The sequence below is a fragment of the Procambarus clarkii genome, chromosome 23 (assembly GCF_040958095.1).
Source record: "Procambarus clarkii isolate CNS0578487 chromosome 23, FALCON_Pclarkii_2.0, whole genome shotgun sequence".
In the NCBI taxonomy this organism is placed as follows: Eukaryota; Metazoa; Arthropoda; class Malacostraca; order Decapoda; family Cambaridae; genus Procambarus; species Procambarus clarkii.
In genome coordinates this window covers 35656191-35673657 of record NC_091172.1, presented here as the reverse complement: position 1 = coordinate 35673657, position 17467 = coordinate 35656191, and the positions used below count along the sequence as shown (strand labels likewise).

The window sequence follows — 17467 nt, the reverse complement described above, 5'->3', positions numbered from 1 at the left end:
TGATCTCCAGTAAACCCCTAGCAATTCATATAACCCACTATTGGGATTCAGTACTGTACAGTACTTGAAAGTTTCCACTGGCACCAGTGCTGAAATATCATTCTGCCTGACTGTTTCATGATTATTATTTATAGGCACCAGAGCTTACCTTAGCAGAGCAACCATATATGATTCCACTCAGAAAGTTGCTTTTCATATTCACTCAAAACCTGAACTTTTTTTCTCCTAGGATAAAGTCATCCATATATTGCTGTTAGACAAGTTGCTCAATACTGCACAGGACCAAGATGCTGAAGTGTCAAATCAACTCATCTCAACAACAATCACCTCATTTGCTCAGTAGGTTGAGGGTGCTAAAAGGTTATGCTCTCTCTAACTTGTCATATTAATTCTGTCTTTTATGTAGTGCCAAATACTCATTTTAATTGTATATATGTGTATTGGGAATATACTGTATTTTAAATAATCTTTCATGTAGCTATTGCCTAACCCTCAAAGTGCTCATTTAAATTTTTGTCACTATTGCTATAAAAAAAATCTTGAGATATGGCAAATCTGAATTGAGAGGTATGGAAGATACACAAAATCATATACCCACCCTTATTTTGGCCTGAGCAGTGGTCAACATTTCTTCTGGCATTCATCAGCATTACATTGTGATGGGCACTAAACTAAACCATTTTTTATTTTTCATATTAAATATATTCCAAAGTAAGGAATGTGTGTTAGTAAAAAAGAATACCAAAATAAATATACGAAGTACAACGGCATTCATTTGATAACAAACATTTTGTGGCCTCTCATGACTACTGAGACACATCATTGGCGTTATTATAACATTGATGCAAAAGGATAGATATTTATTTGACAATTGCAGTGCACTAGATCAACATATGACAAAACCCACACTTTGAGGGTTAATACGCACGTGGCAAAGTTTATACAACATGTCACAATTTATTCAAATTATTCGGTATTAATTTTTAATCATATTCATAGGGCAGAAAAGTTCTTGTGCAAGTTCCGTTGCCACCAGCCACTTCTTCAGGATATTGACAGAAAGGTGAAGGAGGCCTCTGAACACATTCATCCAGCCAATGATGTAGACCAGATGCAGAATGTGTTGCAGGATGTGCTCATCCACTGCTGGGAGACTTTACTCAAGAAACATTCTCCAATTGTTCAGATGAATACTAGCTTCCAGGACATACTGTTTAGGGCACTGGATTAGTAAGTATCAGAATGTAGTCACAAATGTGATGACTTTGGGTAGTGTAAGTGATTTGGTCAGTGTTGGTTATAGACAATTTAGTGCTGATGGGCAACTGGTAAAACTTGAGCTACAAGTGTAGTTAGTAAGAAAATCAGTAACAGCTGTGATGAGGATTCAAACCTATACTCTGGTAACTCCCAAGCATACACCTTAAACCTAACCTTTCACCATGGCATGGTCAAAAGGGTTGTGTTTTGACCATGTTGTTGCCTAGTTGTCTAGGGCGTGTGCTTGGGAGTACCCAGAGCATAGGCTCGAATCCTCATCACAACTCCTACTGATTTTCTCATTGATGATACATCATGTTAATGTGATTTCTTTGTGCAAAGTAGTTATGATTGAGATGGTTTAGTGGCATTGTTAGAGGTAAACAAACAAGGAATAATTATTGGGATGCAGTCATGTAGGAGTGGTGGTGTACACGTGACAACCATTGTTGGGCTGATGCAGTCATGTAGGAGTGGTGGTGTATACGTGACAACCATTGTTGGGCTGATGCAGTCATGTAGGAGTGGTGGTGTACACGTGACAACCATTGTTGGGCTGATGCAGTCATGTAGGAATGGTGGTGTACACGTGACAACCATTGTTGGGCTGATGCAGTCATGTAGGAGTGGTGGTGTACACGTGACAACCATTGTTGGGCTGATGCAGTCATGTAGGAGTGGTGGTGTACACGTGACAACCATTGTTGGGCTGATGCAGTCATGTAGGAGTGGTGGTGTACACGTGACAACCATTGTTGGGCTGATGCAGGCATGTAGGAATGGTGGTGTACACGTGACAACCATTGTTGGGCTGATGCAGTCATGTAGGAGTGGTGGTGTACACGTGACAACCATTGTTGGGCTGATGCAGTCATGTAGGAGTGGTGGTGTACACGTGACAACCATTGTTGGGCTGATGCAGTCATGTAGGAGTGGTGGTGTACACGTGACAACCATTGTTGGGCTGATGCAGTCATGTAGGAGTGGTGGTGTACATGTGACAACCATTGTTGGGCTGATGCAGTCATGTAGGAGTGGTGGTGTACACGTGACAACCATTGTTGGGCTGATGCAGTCATGTAGGAGTGGTGGTGTACACGTGACAACCATTGTTGGGCTGATGCAGTCATGTAGGAGTGGTGGTGTACACGTGACAACCATTGTTGGGCTGATGCAGGCATGTAGGAATGGTGTAGTACACGTGACAACCATTGTTGGGCTGATGCAGTTATGTAGGAGTGGTGGTGTATACGTGACAACCATTGTTGGGCTGATGCAGTCATGTAGGAGTGGTGGTGTACACGTGACAACCATTGTTGGGCTGATGCAGTCATGTAGGAGTGGTGGTGTACACGTGACAACCATTGTTGGGCTGATGCAGTCATGTAGGAGTGGTGGTGTACACGTGACAACCATTGTTGGGCTGATGCAGTCATGTAGGAGTGGTGGTGTACACGTGACAACCATTGTTGGGCTGATGCAGTCATGTAGGAATGGTGGTGTACACGTGACAACCATTGTTGGGCTGATGCAGTCATGTAGGAGTGGTGGTGTACACGTGACAACCATTGTTGGGCTGATGCAGGCATGTAGGAATGGTGGTGTACACGTGACAACCATTGTTGGGCTGATGCAGTCATGTAGGAGTGGTGGTGTACACGTGACAACCATTGTTGGGCTGATGCAGTCATGTAGGAGTGGTGGTGTACACGTGACAACCATTGTTGGGCTGATGCAGTCATGTAGGAGTGGTGGTGTACACGTGACAACCATTGTTGGGCTGATGCAGTCATATCACTTCCATTATTTAATATTATGTTTGTTAATCTTCTCAGGTGTGGTTATATAATTTCTGCCCCACACCCATGTCTTCTGTCTACTATATGCCTTGAAAATGTGTTGAGTCACAAAAGTGCTCGGATTAGTTTTGCTTAATTTTTCATATATATGGATAGTAATGCATAATTGAATCCCATGTTTGTGATTATTCTTGCAACATGACAACCAGTATTGGGATGATGCAGTCGTGTAAGAATGATGTACTATATACACAACAACTTGTGTCACTTTGAAGTTAGAGTGGAAGTTTAACTGAAGTAATTGAGCTCCATCATGCTTTTTATCCTCCTTTTGGCCATTTCAGTGTTTTGTGATGCTCTGGTATTTCATACTTTGCTTTCATTATGCCTCTTTATCTGCCTAATGCTCTGATACAACTACAGTTTTCCAGTATGGTTGTTTCTCACCACTGACAAGTTATGACTTTGTGAGGATGAATCCAGAATTTGTTTTTCATTTAATACACAATTAAATCACAGTAATGTGATTTTCTTAATTTAATAGTTTGTGTTGCTGCAGTTATCAATACTTAGTTTTGAAAGTGTTCATTAAATGCCATTCACTTGGATTGTCAGAGATTCAAACTTGGGCCTTAAATTAAGACTGTTGTCTCGTGTTCATTAAATGTTTGGCTGTAACCTTAGTCACATGGATGGTAAGCTCCTTTAGAAAATGCAGTATCTATCAACAATGTAAATGCCTTGGTAACTTCCATTGCAATAAAATCCAAGGAACGGTTCATCTGGAATATAATACATTATTACAAGGAGTACTGTGATTCGTTATAGCTAATTGATTTGGTGGTAATTTTATTGCTCTAATGCTATAAATTTTGCTATTAAATATTCAGCTCATTAGTTTGTTGTAGAAACATGTGTAACTTCAGGACCATTCCAGCTTTATACAATAAATAAGCTCATACAGTGAAAAAATGTATATATAATGTAATTGTAGGCCCATCAGTGTAGACCCCCTCAGTAACTATAATACTGAAATGCTAAGTTTTAGCTTTGATTCACTGATCTTCAGGCGACTGAATTAACGAACTCTGCCTCGCCTCAGCTATGTGTTAGGTCGCCTGCATGAAGTGTTGTGGTGGCTAGTGTGTGAGCGATGTCAAGTGGTTGACCAGCTGGTGAAGACAAGACTATCTCACCTGCGCCATGCTAATCTTTCTGCTATGCAGCTTGGTGTTCCGGCTAATTACTACACCCCGCTTCCTGCTGCTGTAAGTTCTCTAGCTGTATATTAAATGCTAAGCTGTGTTTGTGTTTTTGTTTTTGTGCATGTTGTTTTGAATACCTGTATGTTCAATGGCTTTCCCAAGGCATCAACTGCTTCTACTAATCTATGTGCACTGTTACAGTCAGTGGTAATATACTTCCAATAACAGTTAATTTAGTGTAAGGCACTCGCCTGGATATTCACATCTAACTTGTGGGAGGGCGCTCCCAGGGTAACTAACTGGCGAAGATGCTTCCAACCTGACCCATCCAAGGTCCGACCCCCAGTGATGAATCACAGTTGTAGATATGTACTCTGTCGTCCAAAGGAATGACAGGGTGTAATCAGACCTCGCTGGAGAATGGAAAAAGTCATCAACAATTAATTTATTCCACTATACACCACCAGACTCGTAACAAGATAAATACACACTCACAAGGGACCCCCTTAATTTGTACAGACACAGTATAACATTCCCTTGCGATATAGATACACTAGCTGTACCCGGCCACAGCAACCTTTCCCTGTCTCCCAGTCCTCCCCACCATTCCTCACTCCCCATCCCTTTGTCCTCCCCACCATCTCCCACTCCACCGTCCCCTCGTCCTCTCCACCATCTCCCACACCCCCGTCCCCTCGACCTCCCCACCATTCCCCCGTCCCCTCGACCTCCCTACCATTCCCCCTTCCCCGTCCCCTTGTCCTCCCAACCATCCCCCACTGATGGGGGTTTGATGCAGTCCTTGGCATTTTGGGGCTGGTCGCTTTGGGTGATTTGGTTGTTGATTTCTCGGTGTTTGGCTCTCCTGGTCGTTCACGTCCGGGGGGGTGTCTAATGTCCTGGCGGAAAGCCTGTCTCGTTTCATTTCCCCTGTCCATGGAATGGATGGTTGATGCCAACTCGTTCAGTTGGCTCTCCCAGACATACGAGCTCCCAAAGGTGAACCTCTTTGCATCGGCGTGGTCAAGGCGACTCCCGTATCATGTGGAACCCTTCCCCGATTGCAAGGCTGTCGGGGTCGACGCCTTCAGGCAATACTGGTCGAGATGGGGTTACCATTTTTTTTTTGAGATATATATACAAGAGTTGCTACATTCTTGTACAGCCACTAGTACGCGTAGCGTTTCGGGCAAGTCCATTATCTCTCTCCCCCCCCCCCCCCCCCCGTTCCGCTCTTGCTCCAGGTCCTGGCTTGCTTGGAGACTTACAAGGGGAGAGTAGTCCTCTTGGCTCCTTGGTGGGCAGCCCAGCCTTGGTTTCGGGCGCTGTTTGCTCAGTGTTCGAATCCAGGGGTCTTCCCATGGCTCTGCCTCTTTCAAGAGATCGGCCCGGTCCGCTACGTGGCTTGTTCGATCTTTACCTCGAGTCTTCGCTACTGGGTTTTTTGACTCTGGTCTATCACCATTTGTATGGTGATCAGATGTTTTCTTTGATAATGTACCACCTGCGTGCTTCATCTTGGTGGCAGTATGAAGTTTTCTGGCGGTTCTAAAGTTTTTTCTTGTCCTTTCTTGTGCGTGTACCACCCTTGTTCACTGGCCGTTCTTGTCTACCCTGTCACTTCCCCACTTTCCAGGGTAGCGTCATTGGCTCCTAACGGGTGTTAGGTGTTGTGTGTTTTGCTTGCACACTTAGTGTTGTCTTACAGTGACTCCTTTGTCTGTGTATCTTGTTCTTGTTGTACTGGGGGACACTGCCCTGCATTTTGGTGCTCTTTGTTTCGTTTTTCGGCTCCTGGGTCTTTTCTCGATCTTTGGACACTCCTTCGTTACCCCAGTCCGTGTTGGTGTCCTCATTCCTTGACTTGGTCTCTGGACACTAATTCCTTGCCTATCTTCGGTGCCTGGGTGCAACCTGACATCCATGGTGTCCCTCTGTGTATGTGCAACCCCCCCCACGCCACGCCACGCGTTGTGGTGGGTTGTGTACATTGCATTATCTGCTGCTACTTGGTCCTTATTCCGGTCTTTTCCTTGCCTATTTCTGTTTTTCTCCCCCTCTATGCTAAACATGGCTGTGTATCTTGGTTGGTGCTTCTTGGCTATACTGTTGTTAGGTGCTGGGGGAGGGGGCCTTTGTCCTTGTTCAGTTCCCTGATTTTGGACTACCCAAGTGTTCAGTTTTAGTCCTGGGATCACTTTTTCCTTGTTCTCCCTGCAGGCTTTTGTGTTGCAATATCTGCGGGAGGTTGTGGACTTCCGGTCAACCGCTCCTGCTCTCCTGGTTTCCTTTCTTGGGACAGGGATAGCTTGGATTCCGGTCCTGGTTACGGCTTTTCTTTGTTCTTTTTCCGGAACGTGCGTTTTTGTTTTCTTGCAGTACACGTCCTGAGTAGTTCTCCTCCTGTATACCTCGGTGACGCGTGCCTCGCTCTTCCCTGCTAGAGCTGGTTGCGCTGCTCCTTACGGTCTGCTTTTCGCTTCGCGTCTCGAGCTTTCATTCGTGGTGCTCGGTTTCCTTGTTGGCCTCTGCCTGGGCCCTGGCTCTTCGGGGTTTGGCCATGTTGGTCCTTCCAGGGTCCTGGGGTGGGGGGTTCCTCGCGGACAGAGCGGTTCTGCTCGTCCGGGTTGGTTTCTTTTCGGCTCGCTGGGATGGGGTTCCTGGTTCCCTGGTGGCCGTTCCTTCTAAGTTTTTGCCAGCCTTATTTGGAGGGCTCTGCTTTCCTTGGTTCTGATCCTGAGGGGCTTCCTGCGGGCTCCGCCTCTTTATGCGGAACGGTCCATCCCTATACGATTCTGGTTCCTTCTTCCCCTAGAGTCTTTGCGTCTGGGGTTTTTGTCATCTTCTCGTCGCTTGTGGGGGTGCTGGTGGCTTCGTTGTTGGTCTCCCACCTGCGTGCTTGATCTCGGTGGTGGTGTGTGGTTCCTGGTGGTCCTTCTGGTTTTCCTATCACTGCAAAAAGTTCTTCGGTCTTTGATAGGGTTGTCTTGTCTTTCCCTTCTTCTTGTCTTCTTCTGGACCGTCTTCTGGTGCAGTGTACTGTTGCCTTGTATTGGGTGGCGCTGGCGGAACTGCTCCAGCTTGCGTTCGTTGTTGCTGTTACTTCTGCTCCGTTCCGCTTGCTGTTTTGGGCGTTGTTTCACCTCCGGGCTAATCTTGCGCTTTCGGTCCTGTCCTGGTCATTGGCTTGGGTTGTCTATTTTGTTCTTCTCCTCGGTTGTCGTGATCCCTTCGGTTCTGGTGTATTTTTGTTTTTCAGGTCTACTTCTGTTGGTATTGACCTATAGGGGTCGGGTCGGGGAGTTTCCAGCTCTCCTCTGGCGCCCATGTTTTTCTACCTCGTTGGTCCTCGTGGTAGGTTGTTCTTTTGATGTAGTCTCCTTTTTCTCGGGTGATGTTTGAGTCTGCTGCTTCCTGTGGGGTCCATGGGTTGCTGCTTGGTTGGTCAGGCCGCGGGTGCTTTTTGTTGTTCGGTTGCGGCTCTTTGCTGTTCTCTGCGCGTCTCAGCCTCTGGGTCTGTTGATGCGTTTTAGTTTGCCCGGATTCCCTTGCTTCCCTCCTTCCTGTTCTGGGGTTGAGGTGTCCCGGGTTGATCGGAACCGAGGCAAGGAACTTACTTTTCGTCTCTGGTCTAGTTTTTATGTTAGGGCATGTGGCGTCCGCTTCCCGGATCCTTCCCTCTTTTCATTATCTGTGGCGAGGTAGCTCTGGGGAGCCGACGGGGCTCCCCCCAGAAAATCAGCTTTGAATTTAATGAAAGGGCATTTTCTGGGCGAGTACCTCCCTCCCTCTAGTCGGTGGTGTTTTTCGCATTTTTGGACATCCAGCCTAAGAACTGTAGGTAGGGTTGCCGACGGGCGAGTCTGGGGCTCCCCTTTCCCCCTCCCAGGGAGGAGGGGTTGCGCAGACAGCTGCGCGGCGACATAATGACGTCATGCTAGTTTTCTAATTTTCGTTTGGGGAGTTTTGTCCACCTGTTCGGCTTTCGGTCACAATACTTTTACCAGAATAAGGGTTTGTTTTGGGGCGCCTACCTTTCTGGGTGCCTGTTCCAGTCGATGGCAGACATAGAATGCTCCCAACTGCAGGGGGGGGGAGTCTCATAGGCCATTGCTCTTCATGCCTCTCTAGAGGGGCCAGGTTCTGGCTCGTGGTCCCCGGTAGGCAAGAACTCCATGCATTGATTGATGCCAGAAAGATGTACATATCCATTCAGCCTGGATAGCTCTGGGGAGCCTCTGGGACTCGTCTAGAAAATGGCGTTTCATTACATTCAACGCTGGTTTTATAGAATGATACACTACTGTAATTTATAACTGTATGTACAGTATGTTTATTTCCTATTTAATATCCGACTTTCCTTTGTGCTGATGCCTTCCCCACCCCATAAAAGTAGGAAAAGTACTGCTGCTATTAAAGATTTAAATTATGTAGAATTACCGACTCTGGCCGTTTGATTTTAGGTGGTGGAATTAGCATCCCTGCCAAATGTAGAGAGTGCTGTGGGGCGTCTTCAGTGCATTAACTCAACCATTGACTTGATTCAAGCTCAGGCAAAGGAAGCTAGGGTTACTCTGCACCAATACAAAGATCAAGGTATTATAAGGGAGAAAGAAAGTGGTTCCTCTTATACAGTACGGTATGCATTACTGTAAGAGCTCAGTAATCTGAATTCCTGTAATCAGAATGAATTTGTGTTCATTGTTTTCTAGTAAGTGGTGAGAGTGTAGGTGAAGGACAGGAGTAAGCAGGTAAAGTACGAAAAATGTAAAGGTAAATGACTGGAATAACTGGTTGTGGTACAAAAAAAAAAAAAAAAAAAGAGCGTTGAATGTAATGAAATGCCATTTTCTGGGTGAGACCCGGAGGCTCCCCGGAGCTATCCAGGCTGATATGCTAATATCAGACTTTGGCATCAGTCATGTGTATGTAGTTCTTATGGGCCTACCGGGGACCACGGCCAGAACCTGGCCCCTCTAGAGAGGCAAGGGAAGCAATGGCCTATAGAAACCTATGTGTAATTGGAAGCATTCTATGTCTGCCATCGACTGGGTCAGGCACCCAGAAAGGTAAGCATCCCAAAACAAAACAAATTATGGTAAAAATATTGCTACCAAAAGTTGAACAAGTGGATAAAACTCCCCAAACAAAAACGAGCAAACTAGTATGACGTCACCTGTTGCCGCACCGCCGTCTGCGCAGCTCCCCCCTCCTCAGGATGGGGAAGGGGGAGCCCCAGACCTTCCATGCCAGCGATCCACACCCGAGTTTTGAGGCTGGATGTTAAAACACACGAAAAACCGCCGACCGGAAAGAGGGAGGGATGCCGGGGAGCCTCCAGGCGTTATACCCAGATAATGGCGTTTCATTACATTCAACGCTGGTTTTCTGGGGGGGAGCCCCTACAGCTACCTGGAGCTAACTGCCCACAGAGGAAAAAAGGGACTTACCTGGGAGGTGGTTGCTGCTCACTCCTCAACCCGAAGTCGAGAAAACTGGCTGCATCCACCGACCCAAAGCGACATAACTGGGCCTAGGGACGTTAACAAGGTAACGAGCAGGCTGGACCCTGTTCGACCGCCAAAATCCCCGCGCCTGAATGTCAGCCCGAGACATATTGCTAAAGACGGCGGCAAGAGCCGCGAACTTGCGAACGTCATGGGCTTAGGGATAGGCTGCAGGCTGGCTAGCCTTAATAATCCTGCTGACGACCTGGGAGACCCGCACCTGCGAATAGGGAAGAGGGGAAACTGGATCAACCCAAAGTGCGTCCATGGACACAGAAGTCATAGCGCACAAATAACGACGGAGAGCTGCAACCAGACACAAAACATGATGCACCCCCGGCCTAACCAATCAAACATCAACAACCCAGGGGGGACCCCTCCGGAAAGCAGCAGTCTCATTCTTTGCCAGAAAAGGAGGAGGCTGCAGTCGAACAAACCGATCACCCCGACCGAAAGAGGTGATCTGGGGACGGGGGAGCTGCGCAGACAGTGACGCAGCGGCGATTGTGACGTCATGCCTGTTTTCAGATTGTGGAGTTTTGCTTGGTAGTTTGGTTTTTGGTAGCAGTTGTAACCAGGTGGAGTTTGTTTTGAGATTCCTACCTTTCTGGGTTCTAACCCAGTAGATGGCAGGCATAAAATGCTTCCAACCACATAGGGGTTTCTATAGGCCATTGTTCTTGCCTCTCTGAAGGGGTCAGGTTCTGGCTCGTGGTCCCCGGTAGGCTAGAACTCCAATCGAATTGACTGATGCCACGGTCTCATACATACATATCAGCCCGGTATAGCTCCGAGTATCCTCCTGGTCTCGCCCAGAAAATGGAGTTTCATTATATTCGACGCTGGTTTTTTGGACACTAATAGTAAGAAATTAAACTACAGAAACTTGAATGCGGGTGAGCCCTATATGATTCGGATTACTGAACGTAGACTGTGTATTTTATCTCCTGACTTGGCCCCACTATATTGAAAAAATGCTCAGAATATAGATTTCCAGAAGAAAAAATTACAAACACAAAGTTATTTTTTTATAATCCAGCAAAGCTTTATGCACTTGTTAATGCAGATGGGGAACCTGAGCTGGTGCTGAGCACAGCGGAGTTGGTGGCCCTTTTGACAACGGTGGTAGTACAGGCTCAGTGCTCTCACCTTGTATCTAACATCTACTACATGACGCACTTCGTCTTCTCCGTTACTGAGGATGATCCACTCTGGTATGGAAGAATAGAATGTGTATAAAAAATTATTGATTTGTACAGTATATCAGAATTTTTTATGCCATTATTCAATAAGATCCTTCACTGCCATCTGTTTCATCTTATAAGATATTTATATTATTTTTATTTTTATTTATTAACATGTTTTCCATAGAATTGTTTTCTTGTTTAACAATTTTTATTCCAAGTTTGTTATTTTAAAACAAAAAATGTATACAGTACTATATTTATAAAAGAAAATATGCTCATTCATGTCATTTTGTCCATTTTTAAATTTTGTGGAAAAATGTTAGTGTATATTATATCATGTAAATGTAAATATAGGTATAGCCCCCCAGTTTGCACTACTTTTAATTTTTGGACAGGAAAAGTCTTGGTCTGTTGCGACTCACTTTGGAGAACATAATGAAGCTTGATGTAGCTCGCCTTCCACCTGCCACCAAAAACATGCGAAAGGAGCTTTCCCTTCAAGACCTTATGCAGGTTAGAGCATCTTGTCATGATTTTGTTTTTCCACATTTTAATCTCTTGAATATATAAGTACTTATGCAACTTGTTGTAGTGGTTAGGACTGTATTGTTGACCGGGAATGCTAATTTAAATACCTTGGGAGTGTGTAAAGGAAATATTGTTCACCCAGCTGTTCTTCCTGTGAAGAACTGGATGAATTCACACCAGTTATATCTACTGCTGTGTCTTCCGTCTGCTCATATTGTCGTGCCTTTCAATGAGTTGGTCATGTAACACTGATGCTGCTATTGGTGTAATCTTTAAATTTAGGATTTGTAAGGAATTTATTTAGCATTATGAATTTAGCACTCATTCATGAGGGCTTCATACCTGAAAAATTCTGTGAATGTGGAATTACAAATACTGTCTCCACTCGATTATCCGGACTATATGGGAAGGACCCCCAGCCGGATATTCACGTGTTCTGGATAATGGTAGTTTTCACCTCCGAGTCCAAAAGTGACCATTTCCAACTATTTTTATATTACAAACAACATAATTTGAATTGCCTTGCCACATAAATATTAAATATTCAACTAGAAACATCAACTTACCTTGTTGGTGTTCGTCATCTTGATTGATGCCACACATCTTGAAGTTAAGATTTCTTAACAATTTACGTAACCTATACTAACACAACACTAAAATTAACACTTAAAATTACTGTACAGTTCATTAAGCAAAGTTTTGACTGCCAGCTGCTGAAGCCTCGCTGGTTGAAGGCATTTGGCTTGCCTGTGACGTCTCACTGATTGAGGTGTATAACACGTAACTTGTCTTTAATTGTTAGGACAACCTTCTTCCTCTTAACACCTCCAGAATGATTGATGCTGCTACCAGACATAGTCTTGGCCAAAAATGTTCAAAGTTACTATGAAAATAAAAAACTTGTTTAAAAAATATTTCACTAATAGCGCGGCACTATGGTGTAACAAGAGGGACGGGAGCACATGGGTTGACCAGTGTTGGATGGGTCCACTTGGGGCAGCTATAGCACATTACGTAGGCCGCCAGGAGGAAAAACTCACAATATTTTTGAAGGAAACTTCAGCCTGTGCACGTTGTTTTTAGGAAACTTATATATTTATTACATAATTACTAATATTTTTTTTGCTATGATGAATTGTTCTAAAATTAATGGCAATTCCTGTACCCAGGTGGTCTCTCCCACCCTCCTGACTCCTCCCACCCACCCCACCCCCTCCTCCATTATGCGCCTCGAGCCACAGCCAGACGGGATTAATACAGTACTGCCCGCCCCATGGCTTTCACATCCGGACAATTCAATGATTATCCGGCTGACTGTCCGGATAGTGTAACATCGGCAGCAAGTTAACCGGCTCCGATTTTTTATCCGGCTCCCATCGCCATTTTGGCCGGATATTGAGAACTTTATCCGGTCACGATTTTGGGCGTTTTCCGGATGTTCGAATCCCGGATAATTGAGTGGTTACAGTATTGAATTATGACTATGAGAAATATGGGATATGCTTAGGAGACCTCCAGAAGACCATCTTTTTTTTTCTTTTTTATTACATTTGTATCTCAAAAGGTGTCCACCCACCAATATATACTGCAAACAGCAGGTTTATATGATTGTGTGGAAAGTGAGTGGAATAAATCAGGGGCAGAAGTTGGAAATGGCAAAAGTATTTAATGATGCATAAACCTAGCAAATCAAGTTTTCCAAGACAAAAATGGGAAATGATGAAGGAAGAGTAGAATGGAGTAAATGTTAAAAGAGCAGCAGTGAAAGAAGATGAGTATGGAATGAGTGAAGAGTAATATGGGGCAATAAATAGCTTTCTTATAGCAGTTCATGGTGCTTGTGTGTGAAATGTTAGTGTTAGTTTCTCCTGATAATGGGAAACCATTGACTATGATTTTTCGTTACCGAGGACAGGAAGCCTGTTAGGCATGAACAAATCCACAAGGGCCGTGACGAGGATTCGAACCCGAGTCCAGGAGCATCCCAGACACTGCCTTAATCGACTGAGCTACGACAGGGTTAAAAGGGTTGAAACCGAAGTTCTACTGAACTTACTGGATCCCGTAGCCTCTGAGGCACAAACCAGGATTTTACACAACCCCCCCCCCCCCCCCCCCTGCACCCGAGCTATGTCAATAGGCCGTTCTCCCTCTTCGCCCTTACATCATTACACACAGAGATCACACTAACATGATGCATCAAATGTTAGGCATATTAAGGTTTCCATAGGCTAGCGACTTACCTTGCCCAGGATGCAGCCCACAAAAAACATGCCCTAATGACTCCATCCTCTGAGGGAAGTGAACCAGTGGGACCTTTTGGTTGGAAACTGAAAGCATGTAAAATAGAATGAACGAAGAGATTACAAAAAGGTAAAGTAAATTATTCGGGAAACGGGAAGTTCTTTTGGATTGAAGTAATTTAAGGATTATAGATCACTAAATATACTTAGCTTTAGATTTGACATGGTTTGTACAGCTTTCATCATAATTTATTCTTTAGGAATTTGTATTAAATATAAATAGATGATTTTTTTAAGATGGATGACAGGTATATATAGACATTTTCATTGCATAATTCTAGGTTAGTGCTGAAGTTGAGTCAAGATTTGAAACAAAGGGAGCCAGTCGTAGTATTGGTGATATTACAGCCTTGGATCTACAGCTTCATCAATTAACTCAGCAGATCCAGCTCTCAACACAGGCACTGTCTGACACACGCTTGATTGAGAGGAATTCGGCCAGTCGAAGGTCTGATCGTTCAGCAATGTCTCCCACACAAGACAGTGGTAAAGTGCAGAGTTTCAGGTAAATACCTTGATATTATAACTACACTGCACACCTGGTTTTGGCAAAAACTTCTTTGTGCAATTGTCAAGGACATATTTTTAAAGTTGTTCAATTTCAATCGACCTTTTCTGGCGAGTCTCTCTTCGGCTCCCCAGAGCTATTCAGGCTGATATAAATGTATTAGACCGTGGCATCAATTAAAGGCAATGAAGTTCTTAGGCCTACCAGGGACCACGAGCCAGAACCTGGCCCCTCTCGGAGGCACTAGGAGCAATGGCCTATAAAAACCCCCCATGTGGTTGGAAACAATCTATGTGACATCGACCTGGTCAGGCACCCAGAAAGGTAGGTGCCCCTAAACAAACCCTATCTGGTTAAAATATTGCTACTGAAAACCGAACTGTTGGATACAACTCCCCAACTAAAAACAAGGATGACGTCACAACCGTCACCGCAGCTCCCCACCCCCTGAGATGGGAAAGGGGGATATCCAGATCCCCCGGCACCAGCTATCCACCCCTAGTTCTGTGGCTGATATAAGAGCTGGCGGTCGTGCAACTCTGGCTCCAGATTTTGTCCAGTGCTGTGCCTTGTGATGGGGTCCTGTCCTGTGGTAGTGTGCTGAGCCTGGAGTAATTTCACCAGTACTTGGGCTGCATGCACCTCGGGTTACATTCCCTAGGTGCCCTGTAAGTACTGCCCTTGTGGATTGGGGTTACCTTCCACAAGTCGCTTGGGACCTACCTCTGCCGTGGTCTTTTGCTGCTCGGTAATTGCTCGCCCTTGGAGTTGGCTGGGGTGTTTCATGCACCCCTGTTTGCCTCTTGGCGGGAGGTAGCTACATCACTTGAAGGGGTTCAAGGTACTGTGCAGCTCATTTTCAGCATAATACAGTTGCCGTTTTTTTCCCGCCTGGTGATGATGTACTCATGCAGGTTTTTCTTTTATTTTTGTTTTCTGCCTGGTGTAGGGTTTGCCCTTTGGTGTTGTTGACCCTTTTATATATATATATATGTATGTATGTAATCATGGTGGTCCTCCGCTAGGTCCCCGTGTGTGTACTCGTCACGGGTTCAGCCATTAGTGGTTCGCTTGGTAGTTTGGGATACCAGTTAGCAGTACCTTGCCTGGGCTTCCCTTAGCAGAGCCCTTAGCAGAGCATCTAAGGGCCCCTGAAAACCCCCACTGGGGCTCACGTGACCACGTGCCCATGGTCCAGTGGATGCATTCCCTGGGTCTCATCTCGTTTCATGCGAGTTTGAAGGCTGCTCTGTTCCTTTGTCTCAGGGGGGACAGTCGTTTTTTCTGCCTACGTCATGCTGCCTGTTGGGTCGGTGACACCTTTGACCTAGAGTCCTGCGAGTGGTGTTGCTTGTTCGTGACTCAATTCACCCAGTCTGCTGCTGAATTGCTTCGGGTGCAGGCAGCTCGTGCGTTGCAGGGTAGGTTTAGGTTGTTGCAACATGCTCGGGTTGTTGCTTCCCCGGACGCCCCGAGGCTGCCCCCGCTTTGTGTATAGGGACCCGGACTTGGTGTTGGTCGCTTCAGCCTTGGTTCCGTCCTCGCCCCCTTGTTCTTCCCCTTCAGTCGTTCATTCTGTGTTCCCCCACTCCCCTGCTTCCGGCCACTAAGCGCCTGAGGGCTTCGGGGTCAGGGTGGGGTTTAGAGGTTTCTGAGGCTTGGGCAGTTTCGTGGGTTGCCCCGTCCGGGGTGGTTATGGAGGCATTCGAGTCTGTTCCTCCGGCCGATGCTCCAGGGTCTGACCAATGGGCCCCTTCTCTTCCGGCTCTTTCGGCTGCCCTGGCTTTTTCTTGTGAGGCCGGGGCTTTGGAGGACAGCTCGGCCCTAGGGTCTGGTGTAGAGGCTCCTGGGGTTGGGGAGGAGCTGACTTAGGGGCCTTGGGCTCCATTGGACCCCGTTTGGATTTTCCGTCCTTCTGAGCGGGGCTTACTGTTGCAAGAAGTGGGGTTTTCCTTACCCCCCCTCTGCATACGATTTGGACTTGGGTTCTGCTCCTTCCTGGGTTCAGTTCCGTGTCCCTGTGGATTCTTCGGTTCCGTCTTTCCAGAGGTTTTCGGCTACCCACATCTCTCCGCCTGAGGTGCGGTCGGCCTTTGCGGCTTACCTCCTGCGTGACCCGGAGTACACCTCCATAATGGATCCCTCTTTGTTCAGGTTTAGATCGTCATGTCCTTACTGGGTGCGCTATGAGGTTCCGGGGTCGTCCTGGCTTGCAGACTGCCCCTTGTTTTCGCTGGATGCTTGGGACTCGTTCTGTCGGACCCCGCACGTTTGAGTGGCGTGAAGCATTAACGGTGGTCCAGGTTTACTTGGGGGCGATTTTGAGCACTTTTAATGAGTGTCTCTTTCGCTCCTGCCCTTCTGCTGGATGTTGGTGCGGTGCAGCTCCTTCCCTGTCGGCTGCTTTTGTAGCGGAGGATTTGCGCACTCGTGGCTTTTTTGCTTCGGTCCTGCGTTTCTTTTCCCTCCTAGAGCTATCTTCGGATTGGCTTGCAGAGGACATTGAGGCGCTTGGGGCTGTTCCTGGGTCTGACGCCTTGGTCTCGGCTGCTCGGGCATCGTCTGCCGTGTTGAAGCTCTTTGCGCCGATCCTGTGGGAGGCGTTGCTGCGGTTTTTCGCTGCGCGTTTCGCATGTCGTCAGGTGGTCCTTGCTTCCATCTTGGAATCCGCTTGGGCCCTGGTTCTTAGGCTGTCTTCTCTCTTTTATCCTCTGGTTTTTGAGGCTTCTGCGGTTGAGGGTTATATTCCGGCGGCTTCTTCCTCTTGCCTCTTCCTTCTTCCTTCTTCCTCTATGTCTGAGTTGGTGCTGCGGGAGAATCGGGGGTTCCTTCCCAGCAGGGTCGTACCAGGGCTCGCGGTTCCGTTCGTCAGGGTGGGCCACAAAGAGTTGGGTTCAGTGCCAGTGCCGCCTGCGGTCCCACCTGAGCCTGGTCGGCGCGGTTGCCTCTACCAGGGTGGCGACAGAGGCATTTGAGTCAGTTCCTCCAGCTGTTCCACCGGGTCTGACCAGTTGGCCCCTTCTCTTCCTACTTTTCCGCCTGCCCCGGCTTTTTCTTGTGAGGCCGGGGCTTTGGAGGATGTCTCTCCCCAGAGATCTCATGTGGAGATTCCTAGGGTTGGGGAGGGGCTGATTTTGGGGCCTTGGGCCCCATTGGACCCCGCCTGAAGT

The 17467-nt window shown here is 46.6% G+C and overlaps 1 protein-coding gene across 2 annotated transcripts in view; it reads left to right on the top strand.

Annotated features, from left to right (window-relative positions):
- LOC123764028 (uncharacterized) overlaps positions 1–17467 on the top strand; it is a 45641-nt gene that overhangs the window by 21826 nt on the left and 6348 nt on the right. For both annotated transcript variants that reach the window (XM_045751480.2, XM_045751481.2), the window contains 7 exons: positions 230–339; positions 1000–1230; positions 4162–4327; positions 8728–8860; positions 10838–10985; positions 11354–11471; positions 14071–14294. In XM_045751480.2, coding sequence (XP_045607436.1) covers positions 230–339; positions 1000–1230; positions 4162–4327; positions 8728–8860; positions 10838–10985; positions 11354–11471; positions 14071–14294 — 1130 coding nt within the window. The remainder of the gene's footprint in view (positions 1–229; positions 340–999; positions 1231–4161; positions 4328–8727; positions 8861–10837; positions 10986–11353; positions 11472–14070; positions 14295–17467) is intronic.